This window comes from Arachis ipaensis, chromosome B4 (genome assembly GCF_059453495.1).
Source record: "Arachis ipaensis isolate K30076 ecotype BB chromosome B4, ASM5945349v1, whole genome shotgun sequence".
NCBI lineage: Eukaryota > Viridiplantae > Streptophyta > Magnoliopsida > Fabales > Fabaceae > Arachis > Arachis ipaensis.
Genome location: NC_142439.1, coordinates 6,459,466 through 6,482,826, shown reverse-complemented (window position 1 = coordinate 6,482,826; position 23,361 = coordinate 6,459,466). Strand labels below are relative to the sequence as shown.

The following is a 23,361-nucleotide window of genomic DNA, read 5'->3' as shown; positions in this document are numbered from 1 at the left end:
ACTAATTTAACCATTTACTTATATAAGTAAGTAGTTATAGTTACTGTATGACCAGAATGCTTCTACTTGCATTAGTATGGGAACAAGCGCCTCACTACAATTTGAACATTTTTTAATAGTATATGATAATGACATTTATTTGTTTTTATTAAATTATTAATTTTAACCTCACAATAATATTTTACTTCACTTTTGGAATTTGATATTCAATTTGGAAACTTCATATTAGAGATGTATTATAATGAATAATTTTTAAATTTAAATAATATTAGTGTTTTTTTTTTTAGAAATCAATTCGAAAGAATAATATTAATCCATTGATGTTTCTTCTTTTAAAGTTAGTTTTAGTTTTTCCTGAAACAACTACATTAATTAAAAGAACTTTCTAAATTATGAATATCATCAAGAGCCACTATAAGAAAAATGCTGAATACCTTCGGATTTCGCATCGGACATTAGCAGCGAATTTACTAGCGGATTTGGCAATAAATTCGTCGGATAAAAAAATTATTGTCGGATTTGGTTTTCTGACGATAAATTCGCCGGTAAAAATTGGAGGGAAAAAAAGAAAATTTGACACGACTATTACCGTCAGATTTACTGATCCGAATTAACGGAACGTTGCGTTTGGTCATTCGCAAAACGTTACCATCGGATTTATCTACCGGTAAATCCGACGATAATCTTGCCTTAAATTCGAATCGTGAACCTTCTCCCCTCATGTTTGAACTACTCTCTTTCCCTCTAACCTTCTCCTTTCTCTATCTCTCTCCTCCACAAACTAGCTCCCGCAACCCTCCACCAGCGTCGGCCACCACCAACAACGTTCAAAGACTACGTAGACTCATTGTGTCGCGTTGATCGCTTTATCGTCGCCGTTTCGTCGCTCCCACCACTGCTGCTATCGTTGTCACCGCTGCTCTCTGTGTTGCCCGAGCTTCCTCCTTCCTCCCTCTAGGAATGTTGTCCTTCTCTTTATTCCTACTATCTTTTTAATTTATTTAAAAATTACCATAATGCAGCCCTATCGGTTGATCATTGTCGTCGCTACTTCGTCCGTGCTACCACCACGCTAGAAAAGTCATCTGTATCGCCACTGTCTCCAAGTAACTCACCAATTAGTTTTGGATAGTTAAACCCTAAACCCTAATTTATTTCATTTTAATTTATTATGTATTAGAAAATTTACAACTTAGATGTTCGTATTAGAAATTTAATTGTTTTTTATATTTAATTCACTATTAGTTTAAATTTAGGGTTTTTTAATTCTATTTTGATTTAGATTTTTTTTTAATTTCTATTTTGATGATTCTATGTTTAAAATTTTGTTTATGATTTTGATTTTGAATTTCGTTTTGATGTTTTTGTGTTTATTATTCTAATTCCTGTTTATTGTTCTGATTTCTGTTTATTATTTTGCAAGTGTAAGATCCCTAATAATGATGTATTGATAGTGTAAAACATTTTGCACAGTTGTATAATTATATTTGTTTTTTTTATGACTATTCACATCGTCAATAAAAAAGTAATTATTTTTATTGATGTGACATTATATAATTAGATATACATGTAAAATTATTTTATACCATTATAATTAAATTCACATTAAAATACAAAACATATATATTAAGAATAAATTAAATAATATATATTTATACATAAATACATAATAAATAATTTAATAGTTAATTTTTTATGTACACATAATATTTTTTTTATAAAAATTATTGTCATATTATATATATCTTATTTCTATTATCAAAACTTTTGAGATCTGTCACGGTGTGTAACTTTGAAAGCACTTAATTAAATAATATTATTAAAATTAAAATAATATTTTTTAATTATTTAAAAATACTTTTTTAATTTTAAAAAATATTCTCAAATAATAGAAAAATATAACCTTAACAATACTTAATTTTAAAATATTGTCAAAGTTATATATAACTACTATAATCACTCTAATGATCATCATCGTAGACTTCACCGGGTATTAAAAAAAAAAACAAAAGCTAAAACGCATCAAATGTAAGTTGATCACTAGGTTAAGCGAAAAACACACTTATTTAGATAGGAATTAGATCTAGATGGAGGAAAATAATAATTAATACGTTGTATATATATGAATTAATCAACTTGTATACCATAGATGGTTATGACGATAGTTGAAGAAATTTCACGTGATATGAAATTTTCAGCAATGTAATCGCCAATTGGAACCGCTGTTAAGTCCATTATTTACCCGGTGCCAATCCTCTTTTCCTTAGATATTATATGGTTTTTTTGCCGTCATATATAATAATAATAATAATAATAATAATAATAATAATAATAATAAGTTGTTTTAGTTTTGCGATATCGTCGTTGTAGAGTAATAGCAGGTATACATACATGTAGGGTTTTCAGAAGGAAAAAAAATTTATGTGCAATTAATTTTATATAAAATTAATAGTTAAAAATTATTAAATAATTTAATATATTTAATTAAATTATTATTTAGTCATTATTAATTATTAATTATTAAATTTACATAAAATTAACTATGCTTGAATTTTATTTCTTAAAAAACTTAATTGATCAAAATTACGCAAGGGATTCTAACACGATTGATCCCAAAATCCCTAAAACCACTAATAATCACAATGTAAATAAAAAAACAAATGTACTCCCATAAAAAATAAAATAAAAAATTAATTAATATCTATTTTTAGGATACATATTAATAAAAAAGATTATAAAAATATGTAAAATTTAGTTTTAAATTTAATTATTATGTATTTATTAAAATCGAATATTTAAAATATTCTGCTGATAACAATTTTAATTTTTATTCTTAAAAAATAGTTGTTAACTAAATCCATATAGAGCAATCGCATATATAAGAGCTGGCTGAGTGTAGTAGCTACCGATCCCCATCCAAATAATCTTACTTGAACAAATTGCTATGTTTTTATTTTATATGCAAAATTTTGAAAGGAATATACCCTTTTTAATTTGTTGTGTCAAGAAGCTAAGGCAAACGAAAAATTGGCATATGATTATTCATCATTGTGAGGCCGTGGTAGTTGGCAGAAGACTCTCACAAATTACCCCATAGACCCGTTGGCAAAGACAGCGACCAGTTTTCTGACCAAAAATATTTATATAATATTAGAAAGTCATAGAATAATAATCAGAGATTTACGAGTATGCTTTACTATTGGTTCTTTTGAAATAGTGACAGAAATTTCATTTTATGTAGTTATTAGTCTAATATATAAGATCATTTTTTTATATATATTTAAATAGGTCCTCGAAGAATTTTGTATGAGACGTTTGTCTTCCAAAAATATTATTACATTGAAATTTTTAAATTTTACAAAAATAAAATAAATAATTTTTTTTAGTCAAATTTATTATTTTTATTTAGACAAATAAATTTTTAAAAATATAATAAAATAACTTATATATCTTATTTTTGTAAAATTTAAGAATATCTATATAATAAAAGAAAAAATCTAGAGACCAACAACTTTATTAAATTTTGGTCAGCATGTAATCAGCAAAAGAAAAATGAGTAATTCTTAGTCATTAGATAAAATCTCACACCATTAAAATCATCATTGATGACTACTTAATGACTATAAATCACAAAAGTTGCTAACCCCTAGCTTTCCTCGTAATAATTTTTTTTAAGGACCAACATCCAATGTAAAATTTGTTAGAAACTTATTTGGGTATATGCTCATAAATTTATTAGTTTTAGTAAATATTTGATCAATTTAAAATCTTAAATATTAAATATAAATTCTTAATTCAAAATTACAAATCTTAATAGTATAAAAAATAAAATATTTGATCTAAAATATTAACTAAAATTAACCAAAAATATTGATCTCCTAATAATTTTTATATACTTGCATTCATTCATCTATATGAGCAAAAAGTAGTGACTGGTTGATTTTTATATATACTATATTTTAAAGAAATTTGGCCTATATTAAACCATACTTAATTATATATATATATATATATATATATATATATATATATATATATATATATATATATATATATTTCTTGATTGAATGAAACAATTGTTTCTGCTGCCCATATATCCCACAGCTGAATGCAACTTTTTTCATTAAAGGCCATTCATGAACCATACCAGTGATTTAGATACTACTAATAATAAATTAGTAATGTCATGAGATCATAAGAATAATGTGGAAGCAAGGAGTGATTTAAAGGAGAAAATAGCAGTAATAAGAAACTGTGAGCAGGTGAAAGGGCCCCACAAAATAAAGGGTCAAGTCAACAAGGTTCCCGGGAGAAGCGTGGATCTAAATTGAATAGATGAAAAGTAGTGGGGCCCATGCAGAGACTAAGTTACTTGGCCACCCAGTCTTCGGTCATCCCACGCACCACCCACATGATCGTGATCATTCACAAGACACACACACCCATGGCCGTCAAATTCGTTGACTTGTCTTTCTTTTTAGCTTTCTTCTCTTCAGTCTCTCTTCTTTTCTTGACTTTGTATTTTGTGTCTCTTTAATATTATATAAAAAAAAAAGCACAAATTAAAGTTGTATATGCCCATCATATTTTGTAGGACTATTAAACACACTATTTGTAGTAATTCACACTGTTACATGATGCATCATTTGCTGAATTTTTGTATTATTAAATAATTATAAAAGATCACTCTAATAATTATGCATAAGTCTATAAATTTTATAATTTTTTTATACGTATGAGACATGCAATACTTATTTCTAAAATTAATTTTAAAATAAATTAAATTCAATTAATTTCTAAAATTTATATACTATATGAGTGTCATAATGTATACAACATTAAAAAAGAATATTATTTTTACTAAAGATAACACAAACATCATTATCTAAACTGCATCTATACTTCTGAGTAAGATATAAATGGATGGTAATTAAAGTGAAGAGAGGAAGGTAATTAAGAGGGGCCGGGGGAGGGTGGGAAAGGGTTCATTTGATCACGTGGATATGGGCGTGTGATACCGGGGGCGGTGGCAGCTGCATATCTTTCTTCCATTATGAAATGAGTTAAGTTAGTCAAACCCTTTCTTCACGAAACATAGACGAAACATCCCCCACGTCTATGCTTCTCCATCCCTTTTTCTTTTCGTTCAGAAAATAAAAAAGAAAATGGAAAAAAGCACTGTATACTGTATATTCCAACTAAATTGTGGTCATGGTCGGGTGCCCATTTTTATCATTTCATTTCCTTTCCCTCATTGACCGGAAATTCATTGCCTCAAAATGCAATAACCCCTGCTACGATACTGTTTTTATTTCTTACTAATAAATTTAGCAAAATCCAAACAAATAGCTAGGTGTTTCAATGAAGAAGTGTGTGTCTGCATTGGGTTAGTTAATCTATCAAGTAAACATTATTTGACCTTAATTTTATTTACTAATATTGATTTATATTTGGAAATATAGCGAGATACATTATAATCCCTAGACTTTATTTTATGTATATGATAAATAAATACTAATTAACAATTGCATGGATAGGGTAATACAGTAATGATAGAGAAAAACGGTGGGCGTAATTGTAATTTGAGTAGGTGGATACGGACATTTTCCACGGTGACGCACCATCTGACGCAACATGTTGGGATTGGGAAAAAGATGAATCAAATCCCATAGAAATAGAATTCTCAATTTCTCACTTGGTTTACGCTCCCCAACCCTTGCCCTTTTCTTTTATATACCCCATCCCATAGCACTGGGAAAAGACTTCACACACTTTACAAAAATCTCTCTCTCTCTAATCTCAACTCTCAACTCAACCTTCTCTTTCAATTCTATATCTCTCTGTCTTTCTATTCTTATTATAATTATATGGACAAGGGATGGGGTCTCACCCTTGAAACTTGTTCCTCTCCAACCATCCCATTCTTTCATTCTTCTTCCGCTGCTGCTTCTTCTTCTTCTTCACATAAGATGTTTCCGCTGTTGGGATTCCCCGTCAACCTTACTCGCCCCGCCGATGATCATAACAACGATGACAGTAACCGCAAGGTGGTTGTTGACTTCTTCTCCGATAACAGGAACAAGGCACAAGAGCAGCAGCATGTTAAGCCCAACATATCCGTCAAGCAGGAGATTCCCCACCATGATGATATACCTTCTTCCACCAAAGTTTATGTAATTAATTAATTAACATAGTTTTTTCCCATTTAATTAAGATCATTAATTATGTGGTAATAACAATTGTGTGTTAATTATATGATCTCAGACGGGTTTGCAACTGCTTACTGCCAACACTGGAAGCGATGAATCTACGGTGGATGATGGTGGAGTATCATCATCAGATGGTGAAGATAAGAAAGCCAAGGCAATTGAGGTACGTACCTGTTGCTACTAATTAGTAATTAGCAAGATAATTGATAATTGTGAATTGAGAATGATATTTGATTATGATGATGATCAGCTAGCGATGTTGCAAGTGGAGCTTGAACGCATGAATGCCGAGAACCATAAGCTGAAAGAGATGCTGAGCCACGTGAGCGGTAACTACACCGCCTTGCAAATGCATCTTGTTACATTACTGCAACAACAGCAACAAGAACAAGTAGATGATGAGGTTGTTGAGGGAAAAGTAGTAGTGGGAGGGGAAGCCAGACAGTTGCTTGATGTAGGAAACGATAATCAAGCATCAGATTCTTCTTCTGATGAAAGAACACGATCCAGCACACCTCACGCCCAAGTTGGAATCAGGAATAATAGCAATGGAAAGAACGAGAGGGAAGACAGTCCAGATTCACAATCACAAGCTTGGGGTCCCGCTCCCAACAAGCTCCAAAAACCCAACCCCACCATGGACCAATCCTCTTCTGAAGCCACCATGAGAAAAGCCCGTGTCTCAGTCCGTGCTCGCTCAGAAGCTCCCATGGTATCTCTCTCTCTATCTCTCTTCTTCATATGGATCAACCAATTAACTAACTTATCAGACTCAACTTAATTAATCTCTGTATAATTTCAGATCAGTGATGGATGCCAGTGGAGAAAATATGGACAAAAAATGGCAAAGGGAAATCCATGTCCTCGAGCTTATTACAGATGCACTATGGCAGTTGGTTGCCCAGTTCGCAAACAAGTCAGTTCCTAATTAACATAATCAATCCATTAATTACGAGTTCATTATTCCCCATAATGTAATTAACAATAATCTTCCCCATATAGGTTCAACGTTGTGCTGAGGACAGAACTATTTTGGTAACTACATATGAAGGAACACACAGCCATCCGCTACCACCGGCAGCCATGGCTATGGCATCAACCACCACAGCAGCTGCCACCATGTTACTGTCAGGTTCCATGTCAAGTGCAGATGGAATCATGAACCCAAACCTCCTAGCAAGAGCTATTTTTCCATCGTGCTCTACTTCTTCTACTTCTTCAAGCATGGCAACACTCTCAGCTTCGGCACCATTCCCAACTGTCACATTGGACCTCACACAAAACCCATCATCATCAAATAATACTAATAATACTTCCACTCCTCCAATCAGGCATCATCATCCTCTTAATGCTGTCCCTTTGTTCCAGCTACCCAATTTCCAAGGCCACCCCCAGAACTTTGGGAATCAAGCCTTATATAATCAATCAAAATTCTCCGGTCTTCAATTGTCTCAACAAGTTGCTGCCTCTTCTCAATTGGGAATCCAAGCTTCAAGGCCACCTTTGCACCACAACCAACCACAACAACAGCCGCCATCCCTGGCTGATTCCGTCACCGCAGCCATCACCACCGATCCTAACTTCACTGCCGCTATCGCAGCCGCCATCTCCTCCATCATCGGAGGTAACAATAATAATAATCAACCAAACAGCACTGGAGACGGTAACAACAACAACAACAGCGGCAGCAATCCTAGTATGAGCAACAGGACAACAATTAGCAGCTTTTCGGGGAATTAAATTAAACTAAATCCCTTTGTGTTCTTTGGTTCTTTTTGTTAATTACTGTATAATTTTCTCTTTTTATGTACATGGGGAAAGGGGAAATGAAGTTATAAATTTATGTTCATATACTTTTTTGTCCATGTATTAGGGACGGATTAGCTAGGTGTATCATCATGGGCTGGGGAGATAAGGAAAAAAAAAGCTTCATTCTTTTGTTTTATCTTTCAACTTTGAATAATTTTGTATTATATTCAAAATATTCAGAGTAAATAGATATAAGACTCGAAACGAAAAAAAAAAAAAGAATATGTATTATCTTTCTTTTATTTATTAGTTTATTTAATTTTGCTTCGTTAGTGTCATCTTCCTCTAGCTCTTTTCTTATATCGGCCTTGATCCTTGGTGACAAATATGGAAAACAACTTAGATGTGACCGATTGCCTAAACAACAAAAAAGAAAGGAATTTTTTTTTAAAAAAAAGGGGAGAAGATGGTCAGATACAGCTTGAGCTAGCGAATGAAAAATGCGCGTTTGCAAATAAAATTGGGAATTTTCTAATAATTAGGTCAATTAATACGGCCACTGCTATTTGATATTGACACGTAATTGAGTGGTAGGAAGTAGTAATCCAAAGGTGGACTTAGCTAAGGGTAGGGTAGCTAGGGAGAAGGCTAGTGAGTTTCTTAGCAGCTTCGTGTGTTCTTGGGATACGTACTTGTAGTTTAGTAGTAATTAAGGGAGTGATTAGTACCAATATTAGTTGTATTAATTAAGTTAAGAATAAGGTCAACTTAATTAGGGGGTGGTGGATTTTGATTGGAGAAAGAAGGATACAAAATTTGACTTATGGTGCGGAGAAGGCGTCGCGTTCACGTTAGTGGCCACACTTTTAAAATGAGATTGGACCAATCGTGGGAGGGTATTTAGGAAGACATGTTACCTTGGGGTGCATGCAAAGGGTCGCACCGTACCTCATCCACCGTACAAATGGGTCTTCATTGGCGCTTTCTTTTGACTCTATCCAAAACCAAATATACTATAGGCCATTGGGCCAAGTGGGAAGGAAACATTCAATTATTTAAAGGTCATGTTCCTTGTGAATAAGGGGGCATAGAAACACACTCATTTTGGACAAGGCATACATGTAACGGATTGGATTTTAGTAAGTTTATGATGAAAATCATACTCAAATTAGTCCGATTTTATCCGTCGATTTTCGAATCAAATTGGGTACGTAGTGCCTTAGTGGGATCTATATTATGATTTATTTATTCCGAAGGGAAAAAAAAATACAAGTATTTATGGTGAATCGGCAAATTGTGCTACTATATTTTTTTATTAAATAAATATATCCTTTATGAACAAAAAAGATTGATGTATCTAGATAAATGTTTTGTTCAAAAACATCTTTTAATGAACTTAGAAAGTAAATATGTTTTTTTTTTCAACTGACATTATAGATATATATTTTTTACTTTACTTACATTAGATACTTAAATTTATTACACTTTAGTGATAAACTCTTAAAACTATATCAGTGCTCTTGGGCACAAATTAGATACATCCTTGCAATAAAATCAGATAGCAGCATTACAAGCATGCCTATGCCTTCAATTCTTTTTTTTTTTTTTTTGAGATAGTCATTTACTGGGCCACCCCATATACAAAGTCCAAAAACGAGCATGCTTTGGGCTTCACAGCCACATCTCAACATGACTAAACTTTTTAATACTCACATAGGTTAGAAAGCCTTTCACAACGTCCAAAAATTAGAAGCCTTTCACAGTACCAAAAACAACAAAGGGCTCATGCATGTTTCTCTCCCACCCCAACACACAAAAAGAAAAACTATAGTTAATTATTATTTAAATGAAATATTTTATCACTATTTTTTAATATCTAATTTCAAACCTGAGGATGACGCAATTTTCTTTCAATTATTAAAGATAGCAAAAATTAAGATTTTACGTAAAATCAAAAGAAAAATAATAAAATATATAGAACATAAAATTATAATACGATTCAAATATCGTAAAATTATTTTTTTTGAAGAAATTAATTAACTTATTAAAAAGCGTAAAAAAAATAATTAATTAAATTGAAAGTTTAGCTACTGCATGTGATCATCATAAATGATTTTGGGGATCCTACTCATCCAAAATATTATCATACGATGAGAAAACGTGAGTTTGGTGTAAGTGCTACCACATTTGAAGGAAAAAATGGAAAAGGCATTGTAGATAGACATATACTGATTGGGTTTATGTGATTAATTCAATGAAGCTTTTCGGTATATAATGATAAAAATAGGCATCAATATCGTTGAAGACTTATTGAGATACATCCCTTTTTTATGCCCATACGCTTGAGCAAATACTAATAATAATAATAATAATAATATCCACGGTGGTTTTGATTGGATTGTTATGGAAAATAAGAGTGGAATAAGCATGCCATCAATGCTATGTTTTGTTTGATCATCCATGTTCTATTATATTTAGCGGCAACTACCAAATCATATGTATTGATTGAGCTTGCATTGCTTACTTCAGTTACTTGCACTTGCATAGCACTCCACACTAGGGCTACCCTCTTTCCTTTTCTATCCAAATCCAGTTTATCTTTACATACATATATATGTTGTGACTTGTGACATTGCCTTTGCTTCTTGGCAATGTCTTCCTCCATCCCCCTTCTACTCCAAGCTTCTTATTTATTTATTTATTTAAAATAATTTGCTTTTGTTTTCCCTTGTTGCCCACTCCTTTTTCTTCAAGCTCCCTTCTACACTTCTACACTTCTACTACTAATTACTACATACCCATATAATTTGGAACTTTATAATTTATTCTTATCTTCGTATAATCTTCTAATAAAAGCTATTACCGTCAAAGAAGTATATACTAAAATTCTGGAAAAGAAAAGAACATGAGCAGATTCAACACGTTTATATTTTAAAAAAGTTTAATTATTTTAACTTATTAGTGCATATAATTTTATCAAATTTTTAATTAAGTCTTTATAATTTAAAATAGTTAAATTTTTATATACTATATATTTTATAAATTAGCTCCTTATTGTTGAATGATAAAAGAACAAGATACACACACTCACGAAGAATATAAAATGAAGATAAATGTATTGAATATATTTGTGTGTTGTTATTTATGAAATAATTACATATGTATTTATACTTTTCTTTGACGTCTAAACTTAATACATTTTAATAAACAAATGGTTTAAATTAAAACTAAATATAGACAACTTATTCAAACTGTGGTTTCTATTTATTTTTAAATTCTAATCATCAAGTTTATTTTTAACATTCTCCCTTAAACTTGATAATTTTTTCACTCCAATCATAATCCTTAACTTTTAAAAAGCATAATATTTAATAGGTTTTGTGAAAATGTCAGCAACTTGATCAAGTGATTTCACATATTCAACCTCCATATACATGTTCTCAATACATTGTCGAATGTAATGATACTTTGTTTCTATGTGCTTGCTTCTATCATGAAATACTGGATTCTTTGTTAGGGCAATCGCTGACTTATTGTCCATCATGATCTTGGTGGATTCAACTTGCTCAAAATAAAGTTTCTTCAGTAGTATCTTCAGCCAAATTGCATGACATGCACAGGCAGTGACAGCAACATATTCAGCTTCACAAGTTGAAAAAGTGACTATAGGTTGTTTCTTTGAACACCAAAAAATTGCATTATTTCCTAAAAGAAAACAAAGCTAGTAATACTCTTCCTGTCATCAATATCCCCAACATAATCACTATCACAATAGCCCATTAATTTGAATTCATCTGAAGCTGAATAAAACATGCCATACTCAAGAGTGCCTCTAAGATAGCGAAAAATTCTCTTGGCTGCCTTCATATAGATTTCTGTTGGATTCTCCATGTAACGACTAACTAACTCAACTGAAAATAAAATGTTAGGTCTGGTACAGATCAAATACCTTAAACTCCCCACGAGACTTTTGAATAATGTTTGATCAACTTTTCTTACACCTTCTTCCTCTTTGAAAAGTTTGACTCCACATTCCATAGGTGTATTGGTAGGATTGCAATCTAGCATATTGAGTTTCTTCAATATCTCTCTTGCATAAGCCTGTTGTGAGATAAAAATTCTATCCTCTATTTGTTTCACTTCAATTTCCAGATAATAAGACATTAGTCCCATATCACTCATCTCAAATTCTTGAGCCATTACCTTCTTAAATTCTTCAAACATTATTTGATTGTTTCCTGTGAATATAAGGTCATCCACATAGACACAAACAAATAACAAATTTCCTCTTTCCTCTTTCACATAGAGTGCATATTCATGAATGCACCTAGTGAAACCATTATCTTGAAAATACGTATTAAGACGATCATTCCAAGCTCTTGGAGCTTACTTCAGTCCATATAAGGAATTTTTAAGCCTTAAAACTTTATCTTCACAACCCTCAACAACAAAACCCAAAAGTTGTTCAATATAAACTTCTTCCAGAAAATTACCGTTCAGAAAAGCAGACTTCACATCCATTTGTTGGATTTTCCAGTTGTTCTGTGCTGCAAGTGACAACAATAGCCTTATCGTCTCCAAGCGAGCAACTGGAGCAAACACCTCATCATAATCTATTCCTTGCTTCTGCTTATACCCTTTTGCAACGATTCTTGCCTTATACCTTTCTACATCACCTTTAGAGTTTTTCTTAACTCTGTAAACCCCATTTGACTCCAATATCTTGATGACCACTTGGAAGTGATGCAAGTTTCCAAGTGTTCTTCTCAATTGTTTGAATTTCTTCCTCCATAACTTGTATCCATTTCTCATATTTGACAGCTTCTTTAAAACTTAAAGGCTCATCATTGGAGAGTAAACACAATAAATTTTCATCCTCTAATTTTTTTTATTTGCTTATAGAGATCAGAGAGACTTCGATATCTATGAGGGCCTTCGCTTGAACTAGAGAATGGAGAAGATGATGATGATGCTAGTGGGGTTAATGCTGGTGCTGAAGGATCGATTTTGCCTTACACTTCTTGCATCGGGGCTTCTTTTTCCTCAAAGTAAGGAAGAAAATCATAAGTGACTTTATTTTGTGTACTCCAGTCCCACTTTGCATTTTCTTCAAACTCAACATCTCTGCTTATTATTACTTTATTATTGATGGGATTGAAGAATTTATAGCCTTTAGTATTATCCTCATAACCAATAAATACAAGCTTTTGGCTCCTATCATCAAGCTTCGATCTTTCTTGCTCAGGAATTTGGACATATGCAATAGATCCAAATACCCTTAAATGTGATACATTAGGCTTCAAACCACTTCATGCTTCTTGAGGTGTTATATCTCTCAAACTCTTGGTAGGTGAGCGATTTGAGAGATAAACTACACATGCAACTACTTCTCCCCATAACTCTTTTGGTAATGACTTACTTTTTAACATCGTTCTTGCCATATTTAGAATTGTCCTATTCTTTCTTTCAACAACTCCATTTTGTTGAGGCGATCTAGGAACAGTTAAGGGACGTCGAATACCATGATTTTCACAAAACAACTTGAATTCATTTGAAGTGAATTCTCCACCTCTGTCAGTTCTGAGAGCTTTTATCTCATAGCTACCTTCTTTTTCAACGAGAGCTTTAAACTTCTTGAATGCTTCGCTCTTTTGCTTCAAGAAATAAACCAATGTTTTTCTTAAATAATCATCAATGAAAAGCAAAAAATAGGCGCTCTTACCAAGTGACAAAGGTTTGATAGGTCCACAAACATCCGCGCGGATAAGTTGAAGTGGCTTGGTAGCTATTGATTTGGACTGCTTTGGAAAACTCTTTCTTGAATGTTTTCCAAGTAAGCAGGCTTCACATAACTGATGAGGATGATCAATTGTTGGAATTCCTTTTACCATCTTTTTTGTTCCCAATTCTTTGAGTCCACCAAAACTTAAATGTCCATATCTCATATGCTAAATCCATGGTGGATCTTCAATACATGACTTCAAACATATAGCTCCACCACTTCTCATGTTTAACAAGAACATACGATTTCTTGTCATAGAAACCTTAGCAATAAGATTTTCATTTTTATCTCTAAGCAAAAGATAGCGATCTTCCATGACTATCTTGCAACCATTCTCCATAAGTTGCCCAATACTCAAGATATTATTCTTCATCTTTGGGATGTAATAAACATTGGTAAGAATCTTATGACTTCCATTCTTCAGCTCGAATAAAATCGTCCCTTTGCCATTGATCTCTACTTTTGATTCATCACCAAAACGCATGTATCCTTTTACGTTGGTGTCGAGTGCTACAAATTTACTCCTATCACTTGTCATATGGTTGCTAGCTCCATTGTCAAGATACCACGTACTATCTTCAGAATTTTGATCTTCCTTGAGCGTAAGGAATAATGTTGGTTCTTCAACATCTTCACTGTGCATAACAAGTTTATTTTCTTGTTCTTTGGATGTCTGACACTCCCAAGAATAATGTCCATTCTTTCCACATGAATAGCATTCAATATGTCTTTTGTCAACTCTTCTTCCTCTTCCACGACCTCGAGAAAAATTTTGATTTCTTTTCTCTTGAGAATAATTTTTCTCATATCTTCCTCTTCCGTAACCACGTCCTCGTCCTCGTCCACGGCCTCGATCTCGTCCTTGTCTTCCACTTTCATTGGTTTCTCCTCTAGCATTCCACGAAAGTTTTACCTGCAAGACATGCTCCACACGTTCTTGCTTGCCTTTTTCCATTCTTTCTTCATGGGCCCGTAAGGAACCATTCAACTGATCAATGGACATTGTATCCAAATCTTTGGACTCCTCAATGGCTACCACCACATGGTAAAATTTTGAGTTGAGAGAACGAAGGATTTTCTCAACAACACGTCTTCTAGAATATAATAAGTAGTTGTGACTCGGTCTAGCTAGGACAGAGCCATCCTAATCCTAAAGAGGTTCGACCAGGTCAACTAGATATGACAGATCAGATAAGTTCTAGAATTCTAACCTTGTGCCAGGACCTACGGGCCAAGGGACAGTCTCAGGTAGACAATTTCTATGGGGGCACTCCGGTCTAAGGCAGTCTATAGGCCGATGCTGACATACGATCCCCACGAAGCTCCACACTTTCCTCTTGTTCTTTGCCATAACGCCCATTCCGGGAAGATTCAATCGAACGACGAATTCTTACGTGGTCCAAGGAAATCAAAGGTCCGCTTCCACGATTTCATCTATATCGAATCTGAACATCTTCTAATTTTTCTCCAAGCCTTTTCATTTGGTGCACTACCGTCAAAACTTTGGTGAAATAATCCGAAATGGATTCAGTCTCCTTCATCATTAGAGACTCAAACTCAACCCTTAGAGTTTGAAGACGAACCTTCTTCACCTTTTCAACTCCTATGACGAAATTTTGAAGAGTATCCCAAGCTTTCTTTGCATTAGTTATATCAGCAATCTTCTCAAACATATCATCATCCAAGCCTTAATGAATGATAGTAAGTGCACATTGATCTTTCTTTCTTTTATTTTCTAATTCTTCCTTCTGAGCTTCTGTTAGCTTGTCCACATTCTCTAATTCTATGTAGCTTTTCTCAACCATCTCCCACACTCCTTGAGCACCGAGAATCGCTTTCATTCGGGCTGCCCAATTGTCATAGTTGAGCTTAGATAATTATGAATATTGAAAAGATAAAGTAGTTCTTTTTGACGAAGACATTTTATAAGTGGCTCTGATACCACTTTGTTGGAAAATAAAAGAACAAGGCACACACACTCACGAAGAATATAAAATGAAGAGGAATGTATTGAATGTATTTATGTGTTGTTATTTATGAAATAATTATATATGTATTTATACTTTTCTTTGACGTCTAAACTTAATACATCCTAATAAATAAATGGTTTAAATTAAAACTAAATATAGACAACTTATTCAAACTGTGGTTTCTATTCATTCTTAAATTCTAACCATCAAATTTATTTTTAACACTTATTAGTAGTCATCTTTAAAAAATGCATAATTATATAATATTATATTTGCTTATATAATATTACAAAATTATCCTATATCAAACATAAAAACAAGGTGAAAACTCAGGTGCAGTCGACTTCACGTGAAGTTGATAGTTGAGAGTTATAAGATGATTTGACTAAATTTTCATGTAACGACTCTTAGCTATCAACTTCACGTGAAGTCGACTACACTTGAGTTTTCACCAAATAACTATTCTAATAATATTTTCTATCGTTTAACAAAGACGTTTAATAGTAGAGACTTAATTAAAATTTTTTTATCTAGCTAATTAGACTAAAGAATAATTATAAACTTTTAAATAAAATAACTTAATTAAAAGTTTAGTGAAATTATAAAATTCAATAAAATAATTAAATATTATTTTAAAAACAAATCAATAATATTTAGTAAACAAAAAAAGTAGCGCGGTGCTTGCATGCAAATACTTTTGTTATTAGTTTTATAATATGTTGTTACTTTGCTTGTTAGGACAAAACTTGTAGACTTAATGATTGAACTATTTTTCACTATGATAGTGGTCATAGTATTTAAAGTGTTTATTAATACAACTACAAAATTATCTAAAAAATAATATTAAAACAATATATTAATAATTGAGGATAAAATAATATTTTAACAAAAACTTATGCCTTTTGATTATATATAGAGCCCCCTTTTAAATCTACATCACGCTGAATCATGTTTGACATTATCACGCAAATATTTATCCTCTTTTTTTTTTTTCTTTATTTCATTCTTCTTATGGAATATTTTCTCATTTATGAATTATCAGTTACTAACATTACTTATCATTATCATCATTAACCATTAATCATCATCATATATAACGTGTATATCGCTAAAGAAATAACGTTGAACATGTCTTTCTCTAAGCGATTCGATGGGATAAATGCAAAATTTTAAAATTAAATGTTGAAGTTGGCGTATGCAAAATTTTAAAATTAAATGTTGAAGTTGGCGTATGTCGTGCAGGTGTATTTATGTGAATTTAATTATTAAAAATTATTATATAATAATTTAATATAATACGTTAAATTATTTATATAAAATTAATTATTAAATTAAATATATATAAAATTTATATTAAAATATAAAATATATATTAAAAATAAATAAAATAATAAATATGTAATAATTTAATTTAATAATTAATTTTTTATATGAACATAATATTTTATATTCCTTTAAATTGGAATAATAAATAAATAAAATAAAAGTTAAATTGAGTTGGATTGAATTTGAAATAATAACTCAAAAGGGATTAAATTTATCATATTACATGCTAGTAGTCGTAGATAACCGAGTAACAATATATATATAAAAACACGTTACACTACATATGATATGATACCATATTGTCAGTTAACCATATAAAACATACATTTGAAAAAAAAAAAAAAACTAAATATATCAAAGTTTCTAAATTATAACACAAACCCAAAAGATTTCAAATGTTTATACACAATATTTAAATAGTAAATTAATAGTATTATTATTAATTAATTAGATACTTGGATATATACTTTTCATATGACAAAAAAAAAACATAAAATCAATCGTAATTTAATAGTTAAGAATTGTGTATTTGTGTGTAGCTTTTAGAAATTGGAAGTAACATATTCGATTTACACAATAACTATTTTAAAACTATTTGCTGGTTAAAATGAAATAAAAAGTAAAATGGCAAGTACAGAATAGATACTTAAAAAAGGAAAAAGTAAAAAAGAAGTATGAGGTGTGAAGGAAAGAAAGAAAGGGGGTGGCGAGTAGATTCACATTCGACTTTAAGGGCACGTAAGTCGCAAACGAAATTCAGTTATGGATCCCCAACGCGTCACGCCAAAACTCTACCGTTCCCTTTGCGATCAACGGCCCTGATTCACTCAATAAAGTGTAACGGTTGAGATTATTAGCTGACCTGAGCTGGTCCCACTCCTCACACGAACTGTGCCACCCCAACCTCACTTCCTTTTTCTCTTCTTTAAATACTTCATCCTCTCTTGCTCTTCATTCATTCGTTCATTCCTTTCTTCCTCTCTTCATTGGTACGTAACTCCTTCGTTATTCTCCTTTTTGCGTTCTTACATTCTTTTTCTTTAATTATTGCTGTTACATTCATTCTTATCGCTCTGGAACCAATTATGTTAGTTCTGTTTCCCATTGCATGCATCGTTATTATTTGCTAGTTTTGGGGGTTTATGCTGCTGATTTAATCAATGTTAGTAGTAAATAGCAAACATGCGCGTATGACAATAAGTTAGGGACTCACGGCATGCGTTACATTGTTGATAGAGTTATGTATGAATGAATAAATTAATTGTACTATTCCATTGTTGATCGAATTTTCTGAACTTGGATCATGAATAGGGTTGAAATGGGAAACAACTCCAATATGGTTATGCTGGGTTTGGTTCTGTCAATCCTGTTGTTTTCTCTGGTTTCCTCTGCCGCCGGTGGTGAGGGGCTGCATAGGATTGGGCTCAAAAAGTTCAATAAGCTGGATGGCCATGACCGCTTGGCTGCACGCCTTGGCTTCACAGATGTTGAGTCCATGAGGTCCACCATTAAGAAGATGATACTCCAATACTACCTTGGAGCTCCCGGGGACGCCGATATTGTTGCGTTGAAGAATTACTTGGATGCTCAATACTATGGTGAAATAAGCATTGGTACCCCTCCCCAGAAGTTCACTGTTATTTTTGATACTGGTAGCTCTAATATGTGGGTTCCATCATCTAAATGTTACTTCTCGGTGAGGTTTCTTAGATGCTTACCATGTTATCTTATCATTGTTTCCCCGTTATGCTGGTTTGTTCATAGACATTTCCAATTATTGTGCAGGTTGCTTGCTACGTACATAACAAGTATAAGTCCAGTGAATCAAGTACATATAAGGAAAATGGTTTGTTACTTTGCTTTGATTGAGATTTGAAGTTTCTTTATGATAAATTCCATGATTTATGTTGCTTCGTAATTTTTTTGAGTTGTTTGGGGGCCTTTCTTACTTTGTCTGCACTTTACTTGATCGATACAAACAATTGAACGTTGATGGAGACTGCACATACACCAAGATGGTGTCCTTTCATTTTTCCTTTATAATTTACCTTTCTATATATTATTTAGGGACTTCTGCTGCTATTCAATATGGTACTGGATCAATTTCTGGATTCTTTAGCTATGATGATGTCAAAGTTGGTGTCATAACTGTAAAGAACCAGGTAAAATTGATTGTCAATCCCTTTTTATTTAATCTTTTCCTTCACCTCAAAGGATGAGGGTGTCAGTTAAATTGGCTTCTTTCATAATATATTGATAAATCAAATGACATAAATCATGTTTTGGTCCTCTTAGGAATTCATTGAAGCAACTAAAGAGCCTGGAGTTACATTTGTAGCAGCTAAGTTTGATGGTTTGGTTGGACTTGGATTCCAAGAGATAGCAGTTGGAAAAGCTGTTCCACTGTGGTATCTGTCCACATCTAAACTCTTGATTAAATATTTTGCTAACATTTTTGTTTAATCTCTGTCATTTATGAGGCACTTTCTTGTCACAGGTACAATATGATTGAGCAGGGTCTTGTTAAGGATCCAGTATTTTCATTTTGGCTCAATCGTAATCCAAATGACGCTCAGGGTGGCGAGATTGTGTTTGGTGGTGTTGATCCTTCTCACTTTAAGGGTGAACATACATATGTGCCAGTGACAAAAAAGGGATATTGGCAGGTTAGTTATTTAAAAAAAATTGTTTATTATACTTATATGCTGCATATGTTAATTTTCTATTGCTCTTTGTTATATAATTATTTATTGAAAATTTTCTGTACAGTTTGACATGGGAGATGTTCTTATTGGTAGCAAACCCACTGGTATGTATAGACAACAACATATTAGAGCAAAATTCCCGATAATTTTTTTTGATAGCTTGAACGTGATAGAATTTTCATGGTTTGTTCATTGGTGCTTACCCTGTCATATTGCTATTTGTTACCCAGGATATTGTGCAAAGGGCTGCTCAGCAATTGCAGACTCGGGGACTTCTTTGTTGGCTGGTCCAACGGTATGAATACAACACCTTTTGCTATGATTCCATAAGGAGCAAAGAATAATACATATTTTTTTGCCAAATGAAAAAGCTTCTACAAATTGAAAATTGTTCTTGTTCTTGTAGGCTATAATCACACAAATAAATCAAGCAATTGGAGGATCTGGAGTTGTAAGCCAACAATGCAAATCTGTCGTTGAACACTACGGACAAACAATATTGAACTTACTCTTGGTTGAAGTAAGTTCTTAACTCATTCTTGGTGAATTTCTTTCTCATGGTCATGGCCCATGAATGATTTAGTCATTTTTAGAACGATTTATTTTTAATGGTTTTCACTTGAACCTGTAGGCAAACCCAAGGAAGATCTGCTCTCAAATTGGACTATGCACCTTTGATGGAAGTCATGGTGTTAGGTTAGGAGTGCAAATATGTTAAACCTTTGATTTTTGTTATCTAATTTGAAAGCTTAAATTATTATGTTTAATATCTTACATACTTTCAGTATGGGGATCGAGAGCGTGGTCGACAGGAAAGAAAGAGAATTGTCTGGTGGATACGGGGATGCTACTTGTTCTGCATGTGAGATGGCTGTTGTTTGGATGCAGAACCAACTGAGTCAGAATCAGACACAAGATAAGATCATAGACTATGTCAATCAGGTGAGATAGTCTTTAAATTCTAGCTACAATGTAAATATGCTGCTTTCTCCTCTTCATTCTGGCCTTACTCATGAATGATGATATTGCAGCTTTGTGAGAAATTGCCTAGTCCAATGGGCCAATCATCTGTTGACTGTGAAAAGATCTCTTCAATGCCTATTGTCTCCTTCACTATTGGTGGAAAAACTTTTGACCTTTCCCCACACGATGTATAGTGTCCTCAAACCTTGATCATCTGCATTTTCAGTTTTTCACTATTGTTCTGTTTTTCTGAACCACTCTTGCAATTGTTATCTTCAGTACATACTCAAGGTGGGGGAAGGTCCTCAAGCCCAATGCATCAGTGGCTTTACTGCTTTGGATGTTCCTCCTCCACGTGGCCCTCTCTGGTACTACATTGAATTTCTTTTGATTCTGATTCATTTGATTTGATTCCTATGATTGGATTGTCACTTAATGAAATCTCTTGATAATGCAGGATCCTTGGAGATGTCTTCATGGGACGCTATCACACAGTCTTTGATTATGGCAAAAGTAGAGTTGGGTTTGCCCATGCTGCGTAGAGAATCTTCTTGTGTATGTATTGCATAATGGAAATTCATTGGAGACCATTATTGCTAGTATCTTCTTTTTCGTAATGGACCTAGAATTGTACCTTGCATATATATATAATATATATATATACTCGTCACACCCCTTTGATTGATTAGGATATAACAGAGAATCCTTGGGGCTGTGACCATAGTTGGCGCACCAGGCTTTTATTTATATGCAATATGATTGCTGGGGTTAAGGATGTAGATATGGTTATTGTGATTCCTTATTTTATTCCTTGTTTTAGTTTCGGATCCCAATATGCATGTGTCGTGTGTCAGATGAAATGCTTCAAACTATGCATATGGGAAATGCATCGGAGTGTTCATCTAATATGTCAATGAGTGCTTAGATCAATTGTTACAAATAGTTTGTTTTTCTTTTAGGACATCTATCATAAATAAATAAGAATCTGGATTTTCATTTTTTATGAGGGTTCCTATGTTACTGGTAGAATGACCCGTATAAAGAACAGTACATTATAAATCTAAGCATTAAAATATATGAATATGTTACGAAAAAAAATGTATCTAGTACTATTTGTAGCATTCATATCTTAATATTTAATTATCAAAATATGCTAAAACAATAATAAATTCACAAAAAAGTGAAAAATATTAAATAATCAGTAATTTTTTCTTACATTTATTTTGCATTTAGATTAATATTAACTAATTTTTTTAATTTTTAACCTAAAATTTAGTCTCTTAATATTTTTTTAATAAAAAATAAATTCAATTGTGATACACTGTTGATATAAAAGAATAGCAATACATCAGTAAAAATAAATATTTTTTATATTAACAGTATAAATAGTCATCTAAAAAAATTAAACTCATATAATTAAATGATTCTGTAAAACATCGACATCAAAATTAAATTTATAAAAAAAATACATCTATTAAATTAAGAAGTTACCATACCCCTTTATTTTTGGACGAAAGAAGTTATCTTACCTAAGGTCCTACCAAATTTTCACTCGAATTCAGTAACTTATCAAATATTACAAACTGGCCCAAAAGGATCACTGAAATAAGCCCCATATGTGCAACTATGAAGGCCCACATCAAATCGATCAGGCTTAAATGTGGACCTCATTGAGTTGCAAACTCAAATCCCTCTATGCTCTTAAAAGTATCAGTACTCTTTCCAGGTCCAAGAAAAAAAGGGTATAAGTACTCTGTAACGCTGGTTTTGTATTCCTAGATGAAGATTTTTGTGGGGCCTCTTTACCCCACCTGGTGAATGCAATTAAACCTTGGGCCTATGGCCCCAGCTTACTAAAAAAAAAAAACTGAGAAAGAACTATGAACACTTAACGAAGAGCCTTGTTAATCACTTGACTAATAGTTTTGTATCTATCTTGTAGTCAATATAAAAGAAAAAAAACATCAACTATCAAATGTGTTCTCTTTTCTCTTTATAAAAGAAGAATCGAAAATTATTGAGTTTGCAATTTCTAATAGATACAAAATAATATGAAATTGAATATTATCTATAATAATACACTAACTATAACAAAGCCAATATGAAAAAATATCATGTGATTACTCTATATAATATAGGAAGCGGTTCACATAGTAGAGAAGCAACTTGCACTTTCCTTCACCCACATAATGAGAGATAAAGTTACTCTCTTATCCTTTAATGCTTTAACCAATTTGTGTTGGAAAGAGCTGAACGTTGTGATGGATTAATATGACTATATGAGTGGGTCTCTTTTTCACTAGCATTTTTGTTACAAAATAATTATTATTTTATTTATATTTTTAATATAATTGAAATAGTATTTAATGAAATATTTTTATTTAATAAAATGTTACACACATATTATTTAAACTTTTTTAATATATATACAATTTTTTACAATAAATAAATATTTAATTTAGATATTTATTATATCTTTATATTTTAAAATATTATCTTTATAAATTTATTTTATAACATTCATTTTAATATGAACTTTTATATTTATCATAATCTAATAATCTCAATAAATAATATTCACCGAAAGACCAATATTCAAATTTTATTTTTACCGAAATATTTTAGATGCAACCATAAAAATATATGTTTTTTTTTTA

The 23,361-nt window shown here is 32.1% G+C and overlaps 2 protein-coding genes across 3 annotated transcripts; both read left to right on the top strand.

The window, feature by feature from the left end:
• Positions 1-5,661: 5,661 nt before the first annotated feature.
• On the top strand, positions 5,662-8,060 carry LOC107638640 (putative WRKY transcription factor 31). The gene is made up of 5 exons (XM_016341995.3): positions 5,662-6,173; positions 6,265-6,372; positions 6,460-6,921; positions 7,012-7,125; positions 7,212-8,060. Exons 1-5 carry the CDS (start codon positions 5,868-5,870, stop codon positions 7,947-7,949), a joined length of 1,728 nt encoding a protein of 575 aa, XP_016197481.3. The 5' UTR covers positions 5,662-5,867; the 3' UTR covers positions 7,950-8,060.
• Positions 8,061-17,931: 9,871 nt separating this feature from the next.
• Positions 17,932-21,705, top strand: APA1 (aspartic proteinase A1). 2 transcript variants are annotated; one of them, XM_016341994.3, is made up of 14 exons: positions 17,932-18,025; positions 18,348-18,732; positions 18,822-18,882; positions 19,104-19,198; positions 19,332-19,444; positions 19,534-19,702; positions 19,806-19,845; positions 19,972-20,036; positions 20,148-20,261; positions 20,373-20,437; positions 20,527-20,683; positions 20,773-20,892; positions 20,984-21,072; positions 21,162-21,705. In XM_016341994.3, exons 2-14 carry the CDS (start codon positions 18,355-18,357, stop codon positions 21,244-21,246), a joined length of 1,551 nt encoding a protein of 516 aa, XP_016197480.1. In that variant the 5' UTR covers positions 17,932-18,025; positions 18,348-18,354; the 3' UTR covers positions 21,247-21,705. The 2 variants fall into 2 exon arrangements, with proteins under 2 accessions (XP_016197480.1, XP_088340093.1); XM_088483967.1 differs by lacking the exon at positions 17,932-18,025 and having other exon boundaries at positions 18,340-18,732.
• Positions 21,706-23,361: the final 1,656 nt, after the last annotated feature.